At 40.1% G+C, this 20,556-nt stretch overlaps 1 protein-coding gene across 4 annotated transcripts in view; it reads right to left on the minus strand.

The window, feature by feature from the left end:
* Nucleotides 1-20,556, minus strand: part of LOC135219250 (uncharacterized) — a 161,369-nt gene that overhangs the window by 37,104 nt on the left and 103,709 nt on the right. For all 4 annotated transcript variants that reach the window (XR_010315406.1, XM_064256009.1, XM_064255900.1 and 1 more), the window contains exon 5: nucleotides 6,943-7,078. Coding sequence is in view for 3 of the 4 variants with exons in the window: in XM_064256009.1 (XP_064112079.1) it covers nucleotides 6,943-7,078 (136 nt within the window). In the remaining variant the exon portion in view is untranslated. The remainder of the gene's footprint in view (nucleotides 1-6,942; nucleotides 7,079-20,556) is intronic.

The following is a 20,556-nucleotide window of genomic DNA, read 5'->3' on the forward strand; positions in this document are numbered from 1 at the left end:
GATTCTAAAAATCATACCAACCTAAAATTTACCATTTTTTCCATAAGTTTACATAAACAGGATGTTAAAGCTATTGGTCTATAGCTTGTAGGGACAGATGAATCTTTCCCAGGCTTGACAAAGGGTAAAACTGTTGCTATTTCCCAAACACTAAGGTAATCACTCTCCTTAAAAATTCTGTTAATAATACTTAGAATGGAAAATTTAGTTTCCTTTGAGGTATTCTTGATCATTTCATATAAAATTTCATCAGGTCCAGGTGCAGTGTTTTTACTGTTACTAAGAGCAAATAAAAATTCCTCCATGGTCAAAGGCATATTATATGATTCGATTTAAAAGAAGTAAAATCAAGTGCTTCCAACTCTGCTAATACTCTCTCCCTGTAGAATTGAGAATTTTCATCCCTGCTTGATATCATTGCAAAATGTTCTGCAAAACATTGCTTACAACTTTTTGAGTCGGTTATAGTCACCACTGACTTTTAAAACAGGGAGGGGACCAGGATTATACTTTCATGCTATTTTCTTAATAACTGTCCATATCTTGGTTATAGGTGCTTTCCAGGTAATTGTTGACATAAAAAGTACCCATGATTCTCGTCTCACATGTTTCATTTGCCATCAGGATTTGGAATTTGGCTCGAGCCTTTTTAAAGGAGATCAAGTACTATTCACATTGATGTCTTCTGTACCTAGTAAAAGCTGCTCTCATGGCTTTCGATGCAATTTTCCACTGGTTTTTGGGATTGCTTTTTCTGCTGCAAACATAAAAATCCTTGTTAATTAGAACACTGCTTCCCCTCCTGTTGGCATATCCTTTACATCTAGTTCAATATAACTAAGTTCTTGGAAAAGGGGCCAATTTGCTTTATTGGTACACCATCTAAGCATTCAGTATACTGGCTCATATTTCTCAGTTCTGATGACAATTAGGAAATGATCATTACCATATAGATCATCCACCACTTCCCAGTTGAAGTATATGAATGTATCAGAACTGGTGATAGATAAGCCAATGCATGAAAATGTACCAGCCTAAATGTGAAAATGGGTGGGTTTTTCAGTATTCAAAAGGGTCATATCTGAATTTTTTATTGATAATAAGATAAGGTTGCATCTTTGATTTGTTAAAATGTCACGCCAAAGTTCATGTCAACCATTAAAGTCTCCCAATATAAGAAATGGTTGAGGTAGCTGTTCATACAAGTGTGCTAACTGTCATTCATGTATTGGGTTATTAGGAGGGAGATACAATGAACAAATTGTATATGTCATTTTTAAGTGAATTTTAACAGCTACAGCTTGTAATTGAGTTTGCAACTGTATTTTTGAGTGACCAATATCTCGTCTTACAAGAAGAGCACTTCCACCCAAATTTCCCTGTAAAGGGAACTGGGAGTGGAATGCAAAAAACTTTTTAGGAGTAAGCATTTTGTTGTTACTTAGCATAATCTCTTGTAGTGCTAAGCATACTGGGTTATAGGTATTAATCAAACATAATAGCTCTTTATATTTAGCGCGAAGTCCCTGGCAGTTCCATCGTAATATAGCAGAGAAAGTACCTATTTTCTAGAGGATGTCCTCTGTCCAAGATCGTTCTATTATGTTTATTCTTTGTAGATGACATCTGAGTTTTGTGACGCACTTTTGGTACAGTTCCAGATGTCGAAAGAGTACTTAGAGGGTCATTTGAATGTACCAAGTGATCACTTATGATGGTATTTGAAACAGTAGTATCTTTAGTAGTATCTTCAACCCTTGTAGAATCTGGTTTATCATTTTCAACTAGTCTAATTTTTGTTTGCCTTAGATTCTAAATTTATTGCTGCAGTGTTGTAAGAAAATTTGTGGGATATGACTCATTATTTTCCATTAATTCAGATGTTCTATGAGGGTCAGGTGAACCATAGGATGATGGTTTACAAATTTTTTTTTTTTTGACTCGTTAACTTTTTCTGCAGATGTATCTCCTTTCTCAAGGTGCTTGACTTTTGATTCAAGCATTGTTACAGACTCTTCACTTAAAGTCCTCTTGTTGACAATTGTCCCAGCATCCATTTTTTGTTCTTTATCTTCATTAGACTTTTTGAGAATCAATTTCTTTTGTCTTTCCCCATTTCCTTTTACTGCATCTACAAATGACTGCTGGGTGTTGAATTTCTGCAAAGTCTTTTGTCTTGCCTCTTTAAAGGAAATACGCTATTGAGTCTTGAAACAAAGCGTTTTTTTTTTCAATGAGATACTTGATACACGATTTTTATGTGCTGCATTATGGTCTCCCCCACAATTAGGGCAGCATGGAGTAAGCTCACAATTCCCATGCTCTTCTCTTCCATAGTTAAAGCATATAGCTGGTTCATTCCTTTCTTTTTTTCTGCATGTTGTAATCAAATGGCCAAACATTTGGCAATGGGAACATCTGGGAGTGGGAATATACTATGGGAACATCTGGGAGTGGGAATATACTGTCTAACTGGCAGACGAAGCCATGCAGCTTTCAGAAATTTAGGGAGTCGCAAACAATCAAAGGTGAGTCTCAAAGTAGGTGTTGGATGTAATATTCCCAATACTTTTTCTTGATTCGTCTCACATCAACCACCTTTTGATCAGCAAATTCTTTTCGGAGAGTGTCCTCAGAATAACGTAAGAGTTCAGTACTATACACTACATACTCCTTTAGACCGATTCATTGTTTTGTGGGGAGTGCATTTTGATGTGCTTCCTTCTAAAGCACTAATAGACAGTAATTTTCTACTTTCATCTGGTGATGAAACTTCAACAAGCAAGCTTCCTTCACCTTGAGAGGCTATCTTTGGTTCTCTGCCAATGCATTTTACAATATCTCTATAGACATCATATATATTCAGTTCTTTGATGTTTTTCTCAAGGTCAAGAGAGAGATATTTGTTATAAGACTCAGGTTCTTGAGATCCAAGTAAAATTCCAATATCAGGATTAGCATTCCTATTTCTATTATTGAATCTGCTATTCTTTCCTCTGTTCTGAACTACATAAGGGCTTGTGGTAACAATTAAAGAATCTTTGATGTTTTCATTGGAAGAGGTTGGGGATGGCAAAGGGAGGTCCTTATCCAAGCCTAAGGTTGTCAACGGTGCCAAAGAGTTGGGGGGTCCAGGGGACAGTGTACTAAACAGATTATTCATGGGAATTTGAAGTGAAGAAAAAAAAATGGGGAAAACATACACACACACACACACTACTGCTTGGGAAGACCAACAAGGTATCACGGACTAGATGGTTCGACATTCTCCACCAACGGTACACATAGAAGTTGCTTCCCCACGGTCTGCCCCATACCCTACCCTTTCGGGATAGCACCAATATGCTTGCAGTGGCCCAGGTATAGGCCAATCTGCCTGCTGGGAGTTCTGTCCCCACTAATGGGGACCAACTCCCCACTCCAAACATAATGGTGAGCTTCCGGACAAAAACCTGGAGTCCCATCCCAAAAACCAGCCCCCCTGGATTCCAATGGGCTGATCCCTGGAGATGGTTCAGCCCTCAAGATAGCAATGGGAAAATCCCATCACCATCTCTTGGGTCCAAACCGTATTGGGTGGTGACTCACCACCACAACTCCCACTATTAGCTTTGAATCCAAACCCCCTCCAAACCACGAGCCCCTCCCAGACTCACCCAAGCAGTAAAATTTTTTGAAAGTGGAAATGTCCACGCAAGTTAATGCCAAAAGTTTTGTAGGCGTTCCATCAGGATCCAGCCTTTGCAAACTTGAAAGCAGAATCCCTTACCCCTTCACCACGTGAAGGAACCTACTCGAGGGGTTACATAATTTGAGATTCAACGGCGAACGGGGCTGATAATAACTAATAAATACAGAGCCATGACATAGTAATCCTGGTCACGACACCAAGCCATGAACATTACCCTCCGTAGGGTTTATAGCACTGTTGTCTGGTTATCGTAGGCTTAGGCTAAGTGCCAAGACTGCCTCATAAAATACAAACATAATGAATATGCATCTTTTCCTTGGCTCTTTTAAAGTTATACTTTACTTTACTGTAATGAATAATACTGTACTATAAAGTCTCATATTACTATAGTATTATAAAATACAAACAAAGCGATCAATGTTTTGGTTTGGAAAAATCAGATGAGATGAGAGTGGAGGTAAGATTATTTCCCCGTATTTGGTAACTCAATTCAGAGCGATTTTCTTTTTTCTATTTAGCGTAAATTAATCTCTATGGGACAAGGTTATTTTTAGTTATGTGCAGCATTTTTTAAGTTGAAATATGACTTAATACGTCTTGTGATACGCCGACGCAGCGGAGATGGGAGAGGAGGAGGAGGAGAGGATGACAGCACTGATTCCTTACACATCCTCTTGGCAGGAGGAGGGGGCGACACAACATGCTTGCTCACAGTCTTCCCAGCTGACACGGCTGCAAACCTACCTTCCAAAACAGAGTCCAATCTCTTAAGAACCACCTGACACAAAGCCTCAGACGGATCCGCAAGAGAGGGCGCAAACGACACTTAAGGGAGAGGGAGCGTTCTGGATGGCAGTGATGACGTCACGGGAGCAAGCAATTTCGACACAAGAGGAGCAAGGCAGTGTAGCAGCCCCAACTGACAATCCCAACATTGCAGGGAGAGACGACACTGACGGAACGGGGAGTGACGTCATCGATGGAAGTGACGTCACCAATTAAAACTAGGAGAGATGGTACAGGGAGTGAGGTCACTAGCGGCGCAGACATCACAGCTTCCCCTCGATCTGAGGAAGCGGCAGGCATCACTGGCAGGGCAATACATAATGGCTGACCCCGGCCACCAACGTAGACAAGGCCAGGGGGAGGAGGGAGAGCTGGGGGGCCTGAGGGGGAGGTGAGCATCCATGAAACACGTCATCAAACCCTCCAAGGAGAGTGAACCCATAGCCCAAGCGACACCCAGAGCACCGCCATTTGGATGCCTCCAAACCTGAAATATAAGAAATTGATGAAAAAGCCTCCTCCCTCACAGGAACCAAATTAACTCCCGAGGAAGAGGGGGCGACATTACACAATAAATCAGCCTGAGGACCTCCCGTTACTTCCAATGACAAATCGATGGAAGTAAAGGAGGGAGACATAGGCACGACAACATTAGCATCATGGAGTGTGACTGCGGAAGTAGATGAAGCATCGGAGCGAGATGAAAACCCTTCCCACAAAGGAAGGGTAGAAACTCTACGATGTTCCCTCTTACTATAAAATAACTTCCACTGCGCTCTAGGCCACGCATGACATTCCTGGCAGGGATTCATTATGGTACGAACATTAGCACGACACCTACTGCATGCAGTGGGGGTCTGTAGCTGAAGCAGCCAGACACGAAAATAAGGGAAACCTCGAGTTCCCGGGCACATACGTTGGCGAGGCCGAGTAGAAGCAGAAGAAGCCATAACACATGCACACACACACACAGAAAACACAAAGCAAAAACAGGAAATAAACCGGGTAAAAGGCCGACAAGGCAATCGCGACTCTCACCCAGGCGGTTAACAAAAAGACTGAACGCAGAAGCATAGGTGCATGGTCTTTGACTAGTTTTCACCCGATACACGCACGTATTGCCAGATCACAAGATTCCTTGCTTTTCATCTACAATCTAACCGGATCCAGCTGGGCGCTAGAAAATGATCCTATTGTTAAGGCCGAAGATTTGTTCGTGTATGAACAAAATAAAGTTATGGTGCCATAAAATACCTAAAGGAGGCACTATTAACTGGTTATTGGTGCCATAAGCGCAATAAATCACCCAATGGTGGTTTTTGCTTATCAGCACCCTGCTGAAAATGGAACCCCCACCAATAATCGGGGACTGCCGGTACTTTCTCCATAGAAAATAAAGGTATAATGCACAACTATTCAAGTCCTGTTCTACTTAATTAATATCATTTGTAACATAACTACGGTCATTTTTTACTTATCGTACAATGGGTAAAATGCAAGCAGAACATTATTATCTAATTCAGTTCCGTTGTTGTAACAAAAGCATTGTTATCATTCAGTTGTTTATAGATGTAGCATTTAAGCAACGATTATAACATTCCTAACGATACTTTTCTCATTCTCTTTTACTTTTCTAACTAGAACACATGATAAATAAAGAGGAGGAGGAAACATTCTCTCTGATTAGAGATGATTTTTGGTTAGCGTCAAGTTATGCAAGCCCAGATGTGCTGGTAGATCAATTAAGAGTACTGAACAATGTATCCTGCTCTCTCGCACTTTCTGCTTAATAGCCACCTCCTTGGTACCACTGTTCACTATATATTGTACAGTATCTATTAGCCATTATTGGTTTTCTTTCTCTTTTACTTTAAAGTGGAAGTATGTAATATTATTGTTAATCATAGTATATCATATTTTTTAAATCTACAATAATGAGTACTTTGATATGTGACTTGTAGCCTAATGCTCTGATAGGAAATACTACATCCTAGCCTTTTCTACTAGTACTGCAGATTGGATATGTGATACACAGACACACACCCGACACACACCCTGTGATTTTCACAGCAGGTGATACAACCTCATTTAAGAACTAGAGCATTAACGAGCATTAAAAAGTGAATTATATAATAATGTAATCTGGTATATAATCATATCAATATGCAGTAGCCTGGGAAATTTAAATTGGGGTGGCTTGGGAAATTCTGTTAAGGTGCCAAACTAGTGAAGGAACCAGATTACAAATAGGAGGATGTACTGCATTTATCAAGTATCATTCCTATTTCACATATGGATACCTTTTGCTACTTCATTACCCAGTTACCTGCAATTTTTTCATGTACAGAAAACAAACTTCAAATGTAAATGGAGGTCATACACAAAAATTCAACAGACTGCAGAATAAACAATCAAACTAAGTTTCTTTACAGCTTTCAATTTTCATACAAAATTTTCAAACTTACCTTACAAGGTTGAGTAATACCAGCAGGAGCGATGTCATCAAGCATTGCTTTACGTACAGCCTGTTCTACAATATGAGGAGGAATTCTACCAGTTGCTCGGTACACATCTTCATCATCTCTTGAGACATGCAAAAACCTGAAAGTAAATTTAAGAAAAATGTATATTAATAACTAATTATAATTATTTAAGAAAAATTACAAATTTTTAATCAATTTGTATTTTTCATAACTAACAAACCTGAGGCCTTAACATTAGGATAAATAACTCAGCACCAGCTGGAAACCAGTAAGTTAAAAATTGTGCGCGCAAGGGACTATTGGCATCTGTGCTTGGTCACAAGTCATGTGGAGCCACCCACATACCTCTCTCTTTAACCCATGACCCTGTTAGTTATTCTTCCAACCCAGGTTAGTTGTTAGAGGGGTGGTTAGAGGTGGGCCTCGATATGTTAAGGACCTCAGGTTTGTTAGTTATGAAAAATACAAATTGATTAAAATTTGTCATTTGTTCATGTATATGAAACAAACCCTCGGTCTTAACATTAGGATAGACTTCCTTTTGGTGGGAAGTACTTTTAACCAACTGGAAGTTTGCCATCTTTGATCAGTTTTCTGAATAATAGTATTCTAAGAAACAACTGACCAGTATTTCAGAATCCAAGATATATATTCAGACTTCTGGGTTTCTATATGAAGTCATAGTTCACTGCCTCAGAGGAAGATAAGAATCTCTCTGTTCTACTAACAAACCAATGTATCCACTTATGTAGGTTTGTTATTATTCCTCTCACCCTTGGTAAAAAGAGGAATGTCGTGCTACTGATAGGTATCTTACACTGATGATAACTCTAACAGTACAGGCGGCCCGCGGTTAACGGCGCAATTGCTCAACGGCGAATCGGTTTTACGGCAGTCGTCAAAAATATTCATTAAAAAAATAAGGCATTTTAAGGTATTTTTACAGCACAATTTTCAGTCAACTGCACCGCTAGCGCCGTTGTCTAACGAGTACATACATTTGTAGAAATACTGTTCACCCATAAAGGTTATGCAAATGGTATTAAAAAATTGTATTGAGAGTTATTACATAGGTATTCGGGTAAAATATATGCCTCTGACGCTATTCTATGCCGAAAATATAGTTAAATGAGTGCAAATTAGCTATGGATGTGTCGATTTATAAATGTTCATGCTTTTATATTTAAAATGTATGAAAATGTATTACATATAAGTATTCTTATTTCTACACATAAATATGATACAAAGGCAGCTTTTGAAACTGCCCTTCACGTTATCAAATATGTTTTTTTCATGTTCATTCTTGTAAGCCGACGCCTGCCGCTCTTCCAAAAATATAGTTAAAAAAGTGCAAATTTAGTGATCGATGTGTTGATTTTATAAATGTTCATGTTTTAATGTTTAAAATGTGTATGCAAATGTATTATGTATAGGGTATTTTTAATTATATGCAGAAATATTACTAGGCCCTTCACATTATCAAATATGATGTTTTTTCATGTTCATTGCTGTGAGCAGCTGCCTGCCGCTCTTCCGAAAATATAGAGTTGAAAAGAGTGCAAATTTAGCGATCGATGTGTCAATTTTATAAGTGTTCATGCTTTTATCTTTAAAATGTGTATGAAAATATATCACATACAGGGTATTTTTATTTTTGTACATAAGTATGATACAAATTAAGACAGGTTTCGTAACTACCCTCCACGTTGTCAGAGGATGTTTTTTCATGTTCATTCTTGTCCACCACTGTTCCGAAAAATGCATGGTGTTATTCTATTATTTATGCATCTTTTCCATAAATCCTTTAAAAAGTTATACATTACTTCACTGTATCCAATAATATTGTATGTATTCTCATATTATTGTATTATAAAATACTACGGCAAATCTAAGCTAATATTCCGCGGAGCGGCCAATGTTTTGGTTTCAAATCAGCTGATGGAGAACACGAGTTTGTTTCGCCATATTTAGCGCAATACTGAGCAAATTTTCTTGCTTCTAGTTGGCATAAATGAAAATCTAGATACTTGACTTATATGAGACAAGATTCAATTTTCCTTATACAACGTGTTTTTAGGTGGAAATATAAATTGAATATGTATCATTGTGATTGTGAACTTTTCGTTAACAGATTACCTTGGTGGCTTGTTTATTGCGTAAAAAAATTATATGGTTCCGTTCGCAATTTTCCTTTATATCATCGTAATACAAACTTTACGTTATTTATCTTATATCGGCGTGAAACCAACAGTAAAATGTGTTCTTTCAAGCCCAGTAGTTTTGATTAAAATGATTTTATCTCAATTTTATCTATGGTTGTGTTTGATGGCATACGTTTACTGGAGTTTTATCCTTGTTGCCGATGCACGATAATAACCAATAGCAGCTTGAACAGTTTTCTCAGCTTCAGTTATAAATAGGTTTAAATTTAACAGTATATTTCCCGATTGATCTTTGATCTATAGCGAATAAAGTTATCACATCAAGATACGTTCTATTCTACATAACGTCCTTTATAACAACTACGGTAATAGTGTACTATAGTGCGACGATTGAAATACAAGCTAAACGGATATTATCAAATTCGGTTATACTTAGAAAAAAAAAATAGTAGTTCACGTTCGGTTGTTCATGGCTGTAAACGTTTATGCAACGAGTATAACGTTAACACCATACTTTCATCATTCTCTTTTACTGTTTTTGAACTTATGTAACTAGAAGATGGGATAAAGTTAGGTTATTGTAATTTGGTCTCTCATAAAATTGGATTATCGTAAGACGAATTATTGTGACTTGAACACTACAGCTACCTATACACTGTATAAACCTTATTGTATATCTTTACATACTCTAGACACCCAAAGGATTATAGCTAGGCTTTTTTCACTTTACAGTATTTATAATACTACAATGTACTGTACAGTAAATTCTATAGATCTATACTGCATAAATATAATTTTACTTATTGCACCATCGCGGGATTAAGGCGCTGTTTGACTGGTCTAGGGCACTGTTAACTGGTCTAGAATTTCGAAAGAAGGTGTGCGGTGGCCGTAGGCTTTAACATCGCTTAGCGTCGGCGGCCAGGGACGGAACCTGTCGCTAACCGAGGGCTGCCTGTATGACTACTTTACTCACCTATATCTTGTCTGTTCCAACTTATGACAGTACTCTCTTCTTACTGCCCATACGTAAAGTAGGAGAAAGAAATTTGAAAAGGGAAGAGACCAGTAACCTCATCCATTTCACATTCATAACATCGTCTTAGACAAGATACTAACTGACCCACCAGGGGTGCTGGATGAGTTACACAATTTGTTGAGCAGCCACCAAAGGACCCACGGAAAATGTGTCCAAGGACCTCTGAGCAACATCCTTTTTGTAAAGGGAATTGGAAGTGGTTTGTCATAACAATGAACTAACTCTCAAAATTCAATAAACAAATGCCTTATTAAATTGCCCAATATGAGATCATTCCTCTAACGTCAATGGTTCTTGCCTTCCCATCATCGTCGGACTCCCTCTTTGACACTTCTTTCCTGACTTTACCTGTCCCAATGAAAAGTCTTCATCAACCAACATGTCGAAGAAGCACAAGGTTCTGACAGAACCTCCATTAAGCATCCAAGGACCTGTGGGTAAAATTCTTCCTGTAGAAGAACCAACATTTGCAATAATTTTAACAGATATGTTCTTAATTGCCACAGAGGAACATATTCCTCTGATGACATGCCCTTCTGTATGACCCAAATTGGCACAGACTTGACAACAATGAGTAGGCTTGTCTAATCACCTCAAATAATAAAATAAAAGGAAATTTCTGACCACTCTTCCTTCATCTGGCTTGTGTTCACCAAACGTCTACCACATTTACGTTCCAGGTGAAAGAGTCCTTTAGATAACCACAGAGTGCTTTGACAAGTCAAAGCCGACACTCCTGAAGGTCACTAACACAACCCCACGCTGTAATGAACATGAAAAAACAAGAGGCATATCTGTCATCATGACCAGTGAGACATTGGCTCCTTACCCCAATTTCTGGGGCATTTTGGAAATAATTGTTCCCAACTACTTTTGAATTTACATCAAAAGCCTAGCCATTGTGTACTCCCACTCAACCAAGGTCAGGCAAAACAGTGTCCCAGGTCAGTTTCCTGTAACCTGATTGACGTATGGGCTTGGTAGTACCCCAGTGAGTCTACTGTGATACAGTCTGTTTTCACACAGTAGCTCTGAGTTTCTTATGTGAACAAGCCAGTTCAAGGCTATTGAGCTATCTGAAGATTACCCGGTGTGAAGTGATGTCCACATTACAGATGACCTAGTCAGTCAAATGTGTATCCCCATACAGTTAACTACAGAGAGAGACCTCCCTCTGTCCTGACAACAGATCCACAAAATCTTTTTCTACTGACAGAAACCCTTGAATGGACAGAAACCTCCTTTATAAAATCAGTCACAGGAGAAGGCTCATTTTGTATATGTGAGACGAAGAACTCTGAAGTCATCTTACATCAGAGTTGATGCTCTGCCCACAAAATTTCATTTCTCTTAGATCTGAGATATTGATTCTACCTATTGGTGGAACCTCTCCTCAAGAACCTGGTAGAGAAGGTTGTGCTAAGAAGAACCTTATCGGTCACTTGTCTTGGGTGGTCCTCAAATATAGGAAAGCATTCCTCTGTTCAGGATATGATGAAACTGGTAAAACGGAGGGCCTAGAGGGCCTAAGTAACCTCCAGGTTGTTCCCAGTATATCCCAAATGGAATCCTCAGCCTGCTCAAAGAGCGAAAAATATGTAGTAGACGGTCCTATGCCTGTCTTCAAAGGAATGTCCTATGATAATAAATTCTAGTCTGACATGTCTGAATTATCTTACTGTCCAATGAATTACCCTGATAAACAGAGTAGGGCTTACTCTGCCCAAGAAATATTCCTTTCCAACCGCAATAATATCCTATGAAGTGATCTATTACAATATTCTGACATATGTTCAATATGTTACTTTCCAAAGGAGAAACCCTATGATGATAGCAACCACCATGGTGCTATTCTTGAGCAAACATATCAGAATTATACTCAACCTAACTTAACCCAATCTGAAACTCTTGAAGAATGGGAAATTCCCAACCTTCCTTTCCCAGAACTCATGAATTTTAATGCCCTGCTTCGATAAACTGAACCTCAAATCAGCTAGGCTAGGTTAAGGACCTCACATCTTCAATACTTAGAAACTAGGTCAAGATGGAAGAGACCCATTTGAAGGTGCTAGGTTAGTCTAGCAACCAACCACTTAGACTAGGCTAAGTAGGTGTGGTCAAGTTCGAACTGGGTAGTTTGGGTTAAGTTGGCAACATCAGGTTCAAACTGGCTTAGCTAAGCTAGGCTAGGCTAGGCTGAGACCTCCACTACTTATGTCAGGATAAGATGGTAATAATAGGTCATAACTAAACAGGTCAGGCTAATTCCTCCACCACTTAGGCTAGGCTAAGTTGGTAACGTTAGAATTACGCTAGCTGGTCTAGGCTAGGATATTCTAGCGTATTCTAAAAACTCAATCACTTAGTTTAAGGTAAAGTGGTCAAAGAAAGTTAGACTAGATAAGCTAGGCTTAAACCACAACCACCAGCCAGGCTGAGGTGGTAAATGTGATCCAAATAGGTAGCCTAGATACTAGGCTATGCCCTGCTACACTTAGAACTTTACAACTCAGACCAAGCTATGATAGTAAAGGCAGATTCAAGTAGCGAAGCCAGGCTAAGTTGTCAACCCATTGTTAGGCTAGGTTGACACATGCATGCCCGAACTAGTTAACCCAGGCGTTAGGCTATGCTAAACAGAGAACTATACCACTCAGACTAAACTAAAATAGTAAATGCACCATTTGCTAGGCGAAGTTGGTATATGTAGTATATTTGAAGTAATTAGTTCAGCCATTCAGCTAGGCTAAGCTAAGAACTACCACTCAGATTAACTAAGATAGTAGAGGCAGACTCGGACTAGCTGGGCTATAGACTCGTAGGTTATGACTGCACCACATAGGCTAATCTAAAATGGTGAAAGAACGAAGTTCCACCTTGTTCATGGTCCATACTCCAGTACATAACTCAATGAGTAGGCCTGAATCTTAGTTTATGGATATGGATATAGAAACTACTTCTACTTCCCACAAAAACCGCCTTGTACAATCAGGAACTGGAATGTGTTTCGTGAGTTATAGTTGAGAGGAAAGGTTCCCTAGTACAGTGGTCCCCTGTATTTGCGGGGGATGCGTACCAGACTCCCCCGAGAATAGTTAGAACCCATAAATAGTTGGAACCCCTATAAAAACGCTAAAAACAGCCTATTCTGTTAGTTAAAACTCAAGAAAAACCAACTAAAAAGGTTTATACTTGGTTTTTTTAATAGCTTTATCACAAAAATTGCATTTTATGATGAAATTGATAAAAAAAACCCAGGAATTTGTGGATATTTCTCATAGAAAAATAGAGCAAATTTTCCGCGAATAATGCGGGGAAACGTTCCCGAGAGAAATCCGCAAATGTGCGAGTCCGCGAATCCAGAGAACGCGAAAACGGGGGTCTACTGTACTTCACTGTAAAGGGGCCAACCTATGAACTAACTATAACTACTTGTCTAAAAAAGTAAAAGTGTTTTGTCAATATTCTCAATTCCCACAATGCAGAGTATGTGATTAACTGGATGGAGCCACTGACTAGTTGTGACGGGCACAAAAGTTGGCAACAGCAGATGAATGTGGACGATGCCCCTTCACTGCTTTTCAAACATAAATGCAACCGTGATGCATCTCATTAACTATTGCATGAACTTTAAGGCCATCAAGTATTGCATGCGTCATAAAACTATAAGCTAGATCCTACAACCGTTCTCGTTTTCAAGGGAACCAGTCGCCATAGTTCTCACAAACGCCTTCTACAGCGGTCACTGTTTTCAGTCGTCTCCTACGACCGTCACTGTCCTTCTGGCAGCCATAGTCCTTATGGCCGCCATAGTCCTTACAGCCACCATAGTCCTCATGGCCGCCATAGTCCTTACAGCCGCCATAGTCCTTATGGCCGTAGTAGTCCTCACAGCCGTCATAGTTCTTACAGTCTGTATAATTCTCCTGGCTGTCATAGTTCTTACAGTCATTATAGTTCTCATGGCTGTCATAATTCTTACAGCCGTCCTAGGTCTTACGTCCATCACAGCTCTAAGGTCATCATTGTTCTCGCAACTTATCCCTGGACCGCTGAAAACTTAGGACATCAACCGTCTAGACTGAGCTAATTAATAACTAGTGCTTGAGCTTTCTTCTTGGAGAGAGGTGATCAGGTGACAGTCCCCGGCCGAAGACAAAATCATTCTTCTCCACTTGGCACGGGGATCTGTTACAAATACCCATATTCCAACATTTAACTGGAGCAAGCATTGGCATAACTGCGGCTATCTTATGAGAAAAATCAAGATCACGAAGACAACGACGACTCACTCCTTTCTTCTTGCCTGTCTTTTCAGTTTCTGTTTTTAAAACTTTCACATTTCTCTATAAGCGCGTGCTCCTGAAATGAAAGCGTAGTTATATTGTCATCCCCGAAGACGAGAGGTTGACAGCAGTAGGCTGTCGTAACAACATGACTGCCACCATTTTGATAGCGGTTTTGGCTATGACGTCATCACGCTCGATGGAAAGTGAGATTGTTGATGGTACTCATGCGGCCACGACAAAGAGACCCAAAATGCTGTGGCATGGTTTCGTTCACAAGGATGTGACAGTCCTGGCTCGAAGATGAAGAAGAAATTATTCTTTTCCTCTTGGCATGAGGATGAGTCAGAAGGTCCTTGATTCGAGCGTTCTCCAACTCTTTCACAGCCACACTGCTTACTTATAATACGGATGTGACAGTCCTGGCTCGAAGATGGAGAAGAAACTATTCTCCTCTTGACATGAGGATCAGCCATGAAGTCCCTTATTCTCCAACAATTGATTGCAGAACGCACTGCCATCAATATGTCACTGAAGCTTGTGTTGATGCCTAAGTGGGAGAGGAAGAAGGAAAGACTTGCGTCTTTTCCACTAGTATGTTTGTTATTTCTCCTAACGCTTGCAATTTCTCTCAAAAACATGCGTGTCACCGAATCAGAAAGCGTAGTTGTACAGTAATCTTGTACATCGAAGAAGCAAGAGTGAAAGCACGTCTTTGTACCGACCGCAGCTGTGACGCCATGGCGGGCGCAATGTTTATGACGTCACTGGGCATCCTGAATGTGGCCTGTAGGAATAGCAACCTTAACTAAAAAAGCTTCTACAGGTGTTGAAGTATCTGACTGCCATTCAGTGCAGATCAGAGGTAGAAGGGACATCCATAGCGAGGGACCCTGGAGGGAAGCGTGGCATCATATAGCAAACCAACTGCACTTCTAGGGTTGGTGCTCCTGAGAGGCCTACGCCAATCGCACACCCCCAACAACTCTGTCTCCATATCTGGAACAAAGAACAAGATGGTGAGGCACCTCCCCTCCCCACAGGGAAAGGAGCACAATTAGTCAAAATATCAAATAGTACAGGTGGTGAAGTAACTGGGTCTGAACACAGTTTCTGCACCTACAACCTACTACCCATTAGATGCAGCTCTGTGTACTCCGACATTTAAAACAGTAAAGATATCTGGGCGTTAATCTGCTTCCTGCGATATCCAGGAAATCTTATCGAATCACCAGGAAGTTCCACAAACAAACAGATTAAAAGCAAATGGGCAAACTAAACCGGCTTCCATAGGACAGAAGCAAAGCACGTCCTCTGTTAAAGGCGGTAAGAAAATAACGAACAGGGTTATGGGTTAAAGGGGGGTATGTGGGTGGCTCCACATGACTCATGACCAAGCACAGATGCAATAGTTGCCTGTGTACACAATTTATAACTTTACCAGCTTCCAGCTGACACAGAGTTATTTATCCTAACGTTAAGACTGAGGGTTTGTTTCATATATGAAAAAATGTATATCAATAACTATATTATAATGTTAAGGTATTTAACCCTTTAACGCCGACTGGACATATTAAACATCAATATAAATTGTCTGTTGGGTGCTGATTGGACGTATATACGTCGATATAAAAAAAAGTTTTTAAAAAAATTCACGGAAAAATAGTTATAGGCCTACTAGGCGAAAACTTTTGAATCACGCGCCTTGGGGGATGCTGGGAGCTCACGGATCAAGGCGTTGTTTTGTTTACAATCGATACCCAGGCGCGCAAGCGCGAATTTCTTTCTCCTCGCACTAAAAAGCATCAGCGACACATCTCTGAAATTATTTCGTCACTTTGACATAATTTTTGCACCATTTCATATTAGCCGTTACATGGAGTATTATACTACATATATGAAAATGTGCGCAATTTCATGTAGAATACAACAATAAACAACTCATGGTTGTAGCTTTTATCAGTTTTGAAATATTTTCATATAAATAACAATAAGTGCTAAAATTTCATCCTTCGGTCATCTTTGACTACCAAAATGGTAGAAAAACGTAATTGTAAGCTAAAACCCTTATATTCTAGTAATATTCAATCATTTACCTTCATTTTGCAACAAATTGGAAGTCTCTAGCACCATATTTTGATTTATGGTGAATTTATGAAAAAAAAAACATTTGTCCTTACGTCTGCGCGGTAACCCTTCCGTAAAAAAATCATAAATTTTTTCGCCCGATTGTCGTAATGTTTGCACTATTTTAAATTAGCTGTTACATAAAGTTTTATACATGGAAATGTGTGTAATTTCATGCACAATACAACAATAAACAACCCATGGTTGTAGCTTTTTTCAGTTTTGAAATATTTTCATATAAATAACAATAAGTGCCAAAATTTCAACCTTAGTCAACTTTGACTCGACCGAAATGATCAAAAAACGCAATTGTAAGCTAAAACTAGTACATTCTGGTAATATTCAAATTTTTACCTTTATTTTGCAACAAATTGGAAGTCTAACACAATATTTTAATTTATGGTGAATTTATAAAATAAACTTTTTCCTTACGTCCGTGCGGTAACTCTTCCGAAAAAATCATAAATTTTTTTGTCCGATTGTCGTAATGTTTGCACCATTTTAAATTAGCCATTACATAAAGTTTTATATATGAAAATGTGCGCAATTTTATGTAGAATACAACAACAAACAACCCATGGTTGTAGCTTTTATCAGTTTTGAAATATATTCATATAAATAATGATAAATAGAAAAAATTTGTCCTTTGGTCAACTTTAACTCTACCAAAATGGTAAAAAAATGATATTGTTATGATACAATAAAGTTTGTTCATACTTACCTGGCAGATATATATATAGCTGTATTTTCTGAAGTCCGACAGAATTTAAAAAACTTCCGACACACTCAGTGGTCGGCCAGGTGGTTAGTACCCATTCCCACCGCTGGGAGGCGGGTATCAGGAACCATTCCCATTTTCTATTCATAATTTTTATTTCCACTGTCCCCTGAGGGGAGGTGGGTGGGTACTTGATTATATATATCTGCCAGGTAAGTATGAACAAACTTTATTGTATCATAACAATATCATTTTGTTCATGAAACTTACCTGTCAGATATATATATAGCTGAATCCCACCTTTGGAGGTGGGAAGGGACAGAATAGAAGGATTTTGGGAAACAAATGCATGCAGATGATTTACATCTTGGTTCCACCTGTTAGCATACCTGACTTCGTGATTACTGTCACCCAAGTCTGCTTCTGCTTTACTAGAGTTGCCAGCGAGGTAGAGACCTATAAAGCTGGTGCACTCCAGATGATCTGTCAACGGGGGTGTGACCACAATGTGACTAGACCATATTGACCATACCATGAGGGCTGAAAAGTAAAATAAATATATATATATAAATATATATATCACCACCTGACCAACCTAGCCAAAGTTAAGGTGTGTTAACTAAGGCTTAAGAGTTAAGAAGTCGCCGTTGTCGGCGACTCAACAACTAAATTAAGAGCTCTTCCTAACCATTTTCTACAGGATAGGATGAGTGGCACTTCTTGCCCCCAAGATTGTGTCTGCAGACACGTATGGCCCTAGCGAGCAGCAGATCTCATATGCCATCTTCACATCTCGCAGGGAGTGTGAAGTGAACACAGAGTTGCTTCACTAAAACATGGTACTCAGGATGTTGCTGAGTGCCACGCTCTGTTGAAATGCTTCCGAGGCCGCGCCCTCACCTCGTGAGCATTCAGATAAAAAGATTTCAAATCTTTGTGCAAACACAATGAAGGAGCATTTTTGAAAGAACTCCTTAACACTAAAGCCAGGGTGTTCTTCGATATGGGCAAGTCTGGTCTTTTTCGAAACACTGCAGATTGCCCGAATGACTTCGACTTTCTTGAGTTTTATGTAGATAAAACTTGAGAGACCCGACAGGGCACAGGGCTCTCTCTGGCTCCTGCCCACTAACTTGTGCCATCCTTGCTTCCAAGCTCCTGGCCCAAGGACAAAACGGGTTTCCTTTCTTAGGCCACAACGGAAGGCTTAGAGAGCACACCGCCTTGTGTTCTCTAAAGCCAAAACTTGTGACAATGGCTTAAAATCTCACTAACCCTCTTTGTCGTATCTAGGGTGGTTAGAAGAAGGCCTTCCTGATCACATGCAAGAAGTTAACAGGTAGGAGAGGTTCGAATGCTTTGACATCAAGAACTTCAGACTACGTCTAAGTTCCATATTGAAAGCTTCGATCTGGACGTGCACAGCCAGTCAGTCTGTACTAAAGTCAGGTGACCGACCAGTTGACCAGTCAGACGAATCAAGGACAGCAAGGCTGTACCATGAAGACCATAAGGCACTATTCTTCGCTGAAGGATGAGTGTCTGGACTGCCTGGGCGATTCAATCTAAGCAAACCTTGGGGGGTGTATCAACGCAACCCAACGTCGTCAGCGAATCAACTCCTGACTCGAGCTTCTGGTGCCAGGAGAAAGGAGCGAGGAGCAAAAAGGCGATTCAGTCCCGAAGGAAGAATGCCTGACAGTCCAACCTGGTCTCATGTTACACGATCATCGGGGGTGTATAACCGCAACCGACTTCGTCAACAAGAAACTCAGGGCTACTGTATGTCGCCTGATCTCGCATGAGTGTCTGACTCCGAGAAAACAGGTGAGACAAAAAGTAGATGGTGAGCGAGTTTCGAGATTCCACAGAACTCAAAGATCGTGAAGGGCTTTGTTGTTTGACAGACGCAAATCTCTGAGCCCAAAGGCCGTCAACAACATATTTGCGTATTCTTTAATAGTTGTGACTGCCAGCTTATCCCATTCTTCAGACGGAAATGGAAGACGGTAATCTTATTCCTGTCAACATCTCGATAGTCTGAACGTAGTCAGACTCAGAGCGGAGAGGTTATAGGTACCTTTCGAGTTAGAGTAGACGGACTCTCTCGGAAAAGGTCCTTGGAAAGTGAACTAGGAAGTATGTGACCTCTGTGAATCCACGATCCTGAAGGCCAACATGGGGCGATCAGCGTCATTGTCGCTCCCTGTGACGTCATAAATCCTCTTATTAATTTCCTAAGCGATTGAAAAAGGGGAAAAGAGACTAAACATCCATCCCCGTTCAATATCATAGGATGGCGTTTAATGGTACCGATCCCGGATCGAGAATAAGGGAGCAGAGAAGAAGAAGCCTCTTCATCCTCAACATATCGAAGAGAAGAATGAAAGGGCGTCCCTAAAGTCTCCACAACTCTCAACTTACTTCTAAAGAAAGATTCCACTCGGAAGTCAATAGTTGCTGCCGTCGATCGAGACGATTCGTACGGACTTTTGCAATCCTGTAACGAACCTCTAGAGGATCGTTACATTCTACGCCTGTTGTTATAATAGGCTCTTTCTCGTAAACTCAACAGGGACCGAGAGAAGATACTTCTTAAGATATGAGAGAGCTGTGGAATAACAGAGTTGATCTGGACCACTGGTTCCAAAAACTCGTTTCGAGGACTGGAGGGACGACCGAATTGCTTTTACTTCTTTTAGATTAAGATCCAGGACAACCCTATCCAGATGTCCGGCACCTTGTCCGGCACCTTCTTTCTATCACCTCAGGTGATAGACGCACTGAGAGATGTTCAGAATCATTCCTAGATCTTGAATAATATTTCAGTTTTCCGGTAGGAAAAAAAACTGTGGAGGTCTGAATTGCAGTCTATTCGAGGAAACAAACTTCTTCAGGAAGGAAATGGTCCCCAGCAAGCTCATCCATTCCCTCCCCGAGTATGCTTACTTCCCTAATAAGGCTGCGCTTAGCCTAAGCAGGAGAGCATATAAAAGTGCAATGTTGTGGTATACTCGTAGTTCTATACAGTGCGGTAACGAGCACCGAAAGGATTAAGAGATAACATAGTAAGGCAAAACGAATGCAACGTTTATTCCTTCACGTAAGAAATCCCCTCAATCTTGGGCTAAAGTCCGTGATTGTAGGACAGAGATACAGTTAGTCAGTCAATCCCGCAGGAGAGACGTAACCGCCAGCACAGAGATACGGTTAGTCAGTCAATCCCGCAGGAGAGAGAGACGTAACCTACCGCGCATAACAGCG

The sequence above is a fragment of the Macrobrachium nipponense genome, chromosome 11 (genome assembly GCF_015104395.2).
Source record: "Macrobrachium nipponense isolate FS-2020 chromosome 11, ASM1510439v2, whole genome shotgun sequence".
In the NCBI taxonomy this organism is placed as follows: Eukaryota; Metazoa; Arthropoda; class Malacostraca; order Decapoda; family Palaemonidae; genus Macrobrachium; species Macrobrachium nipponense.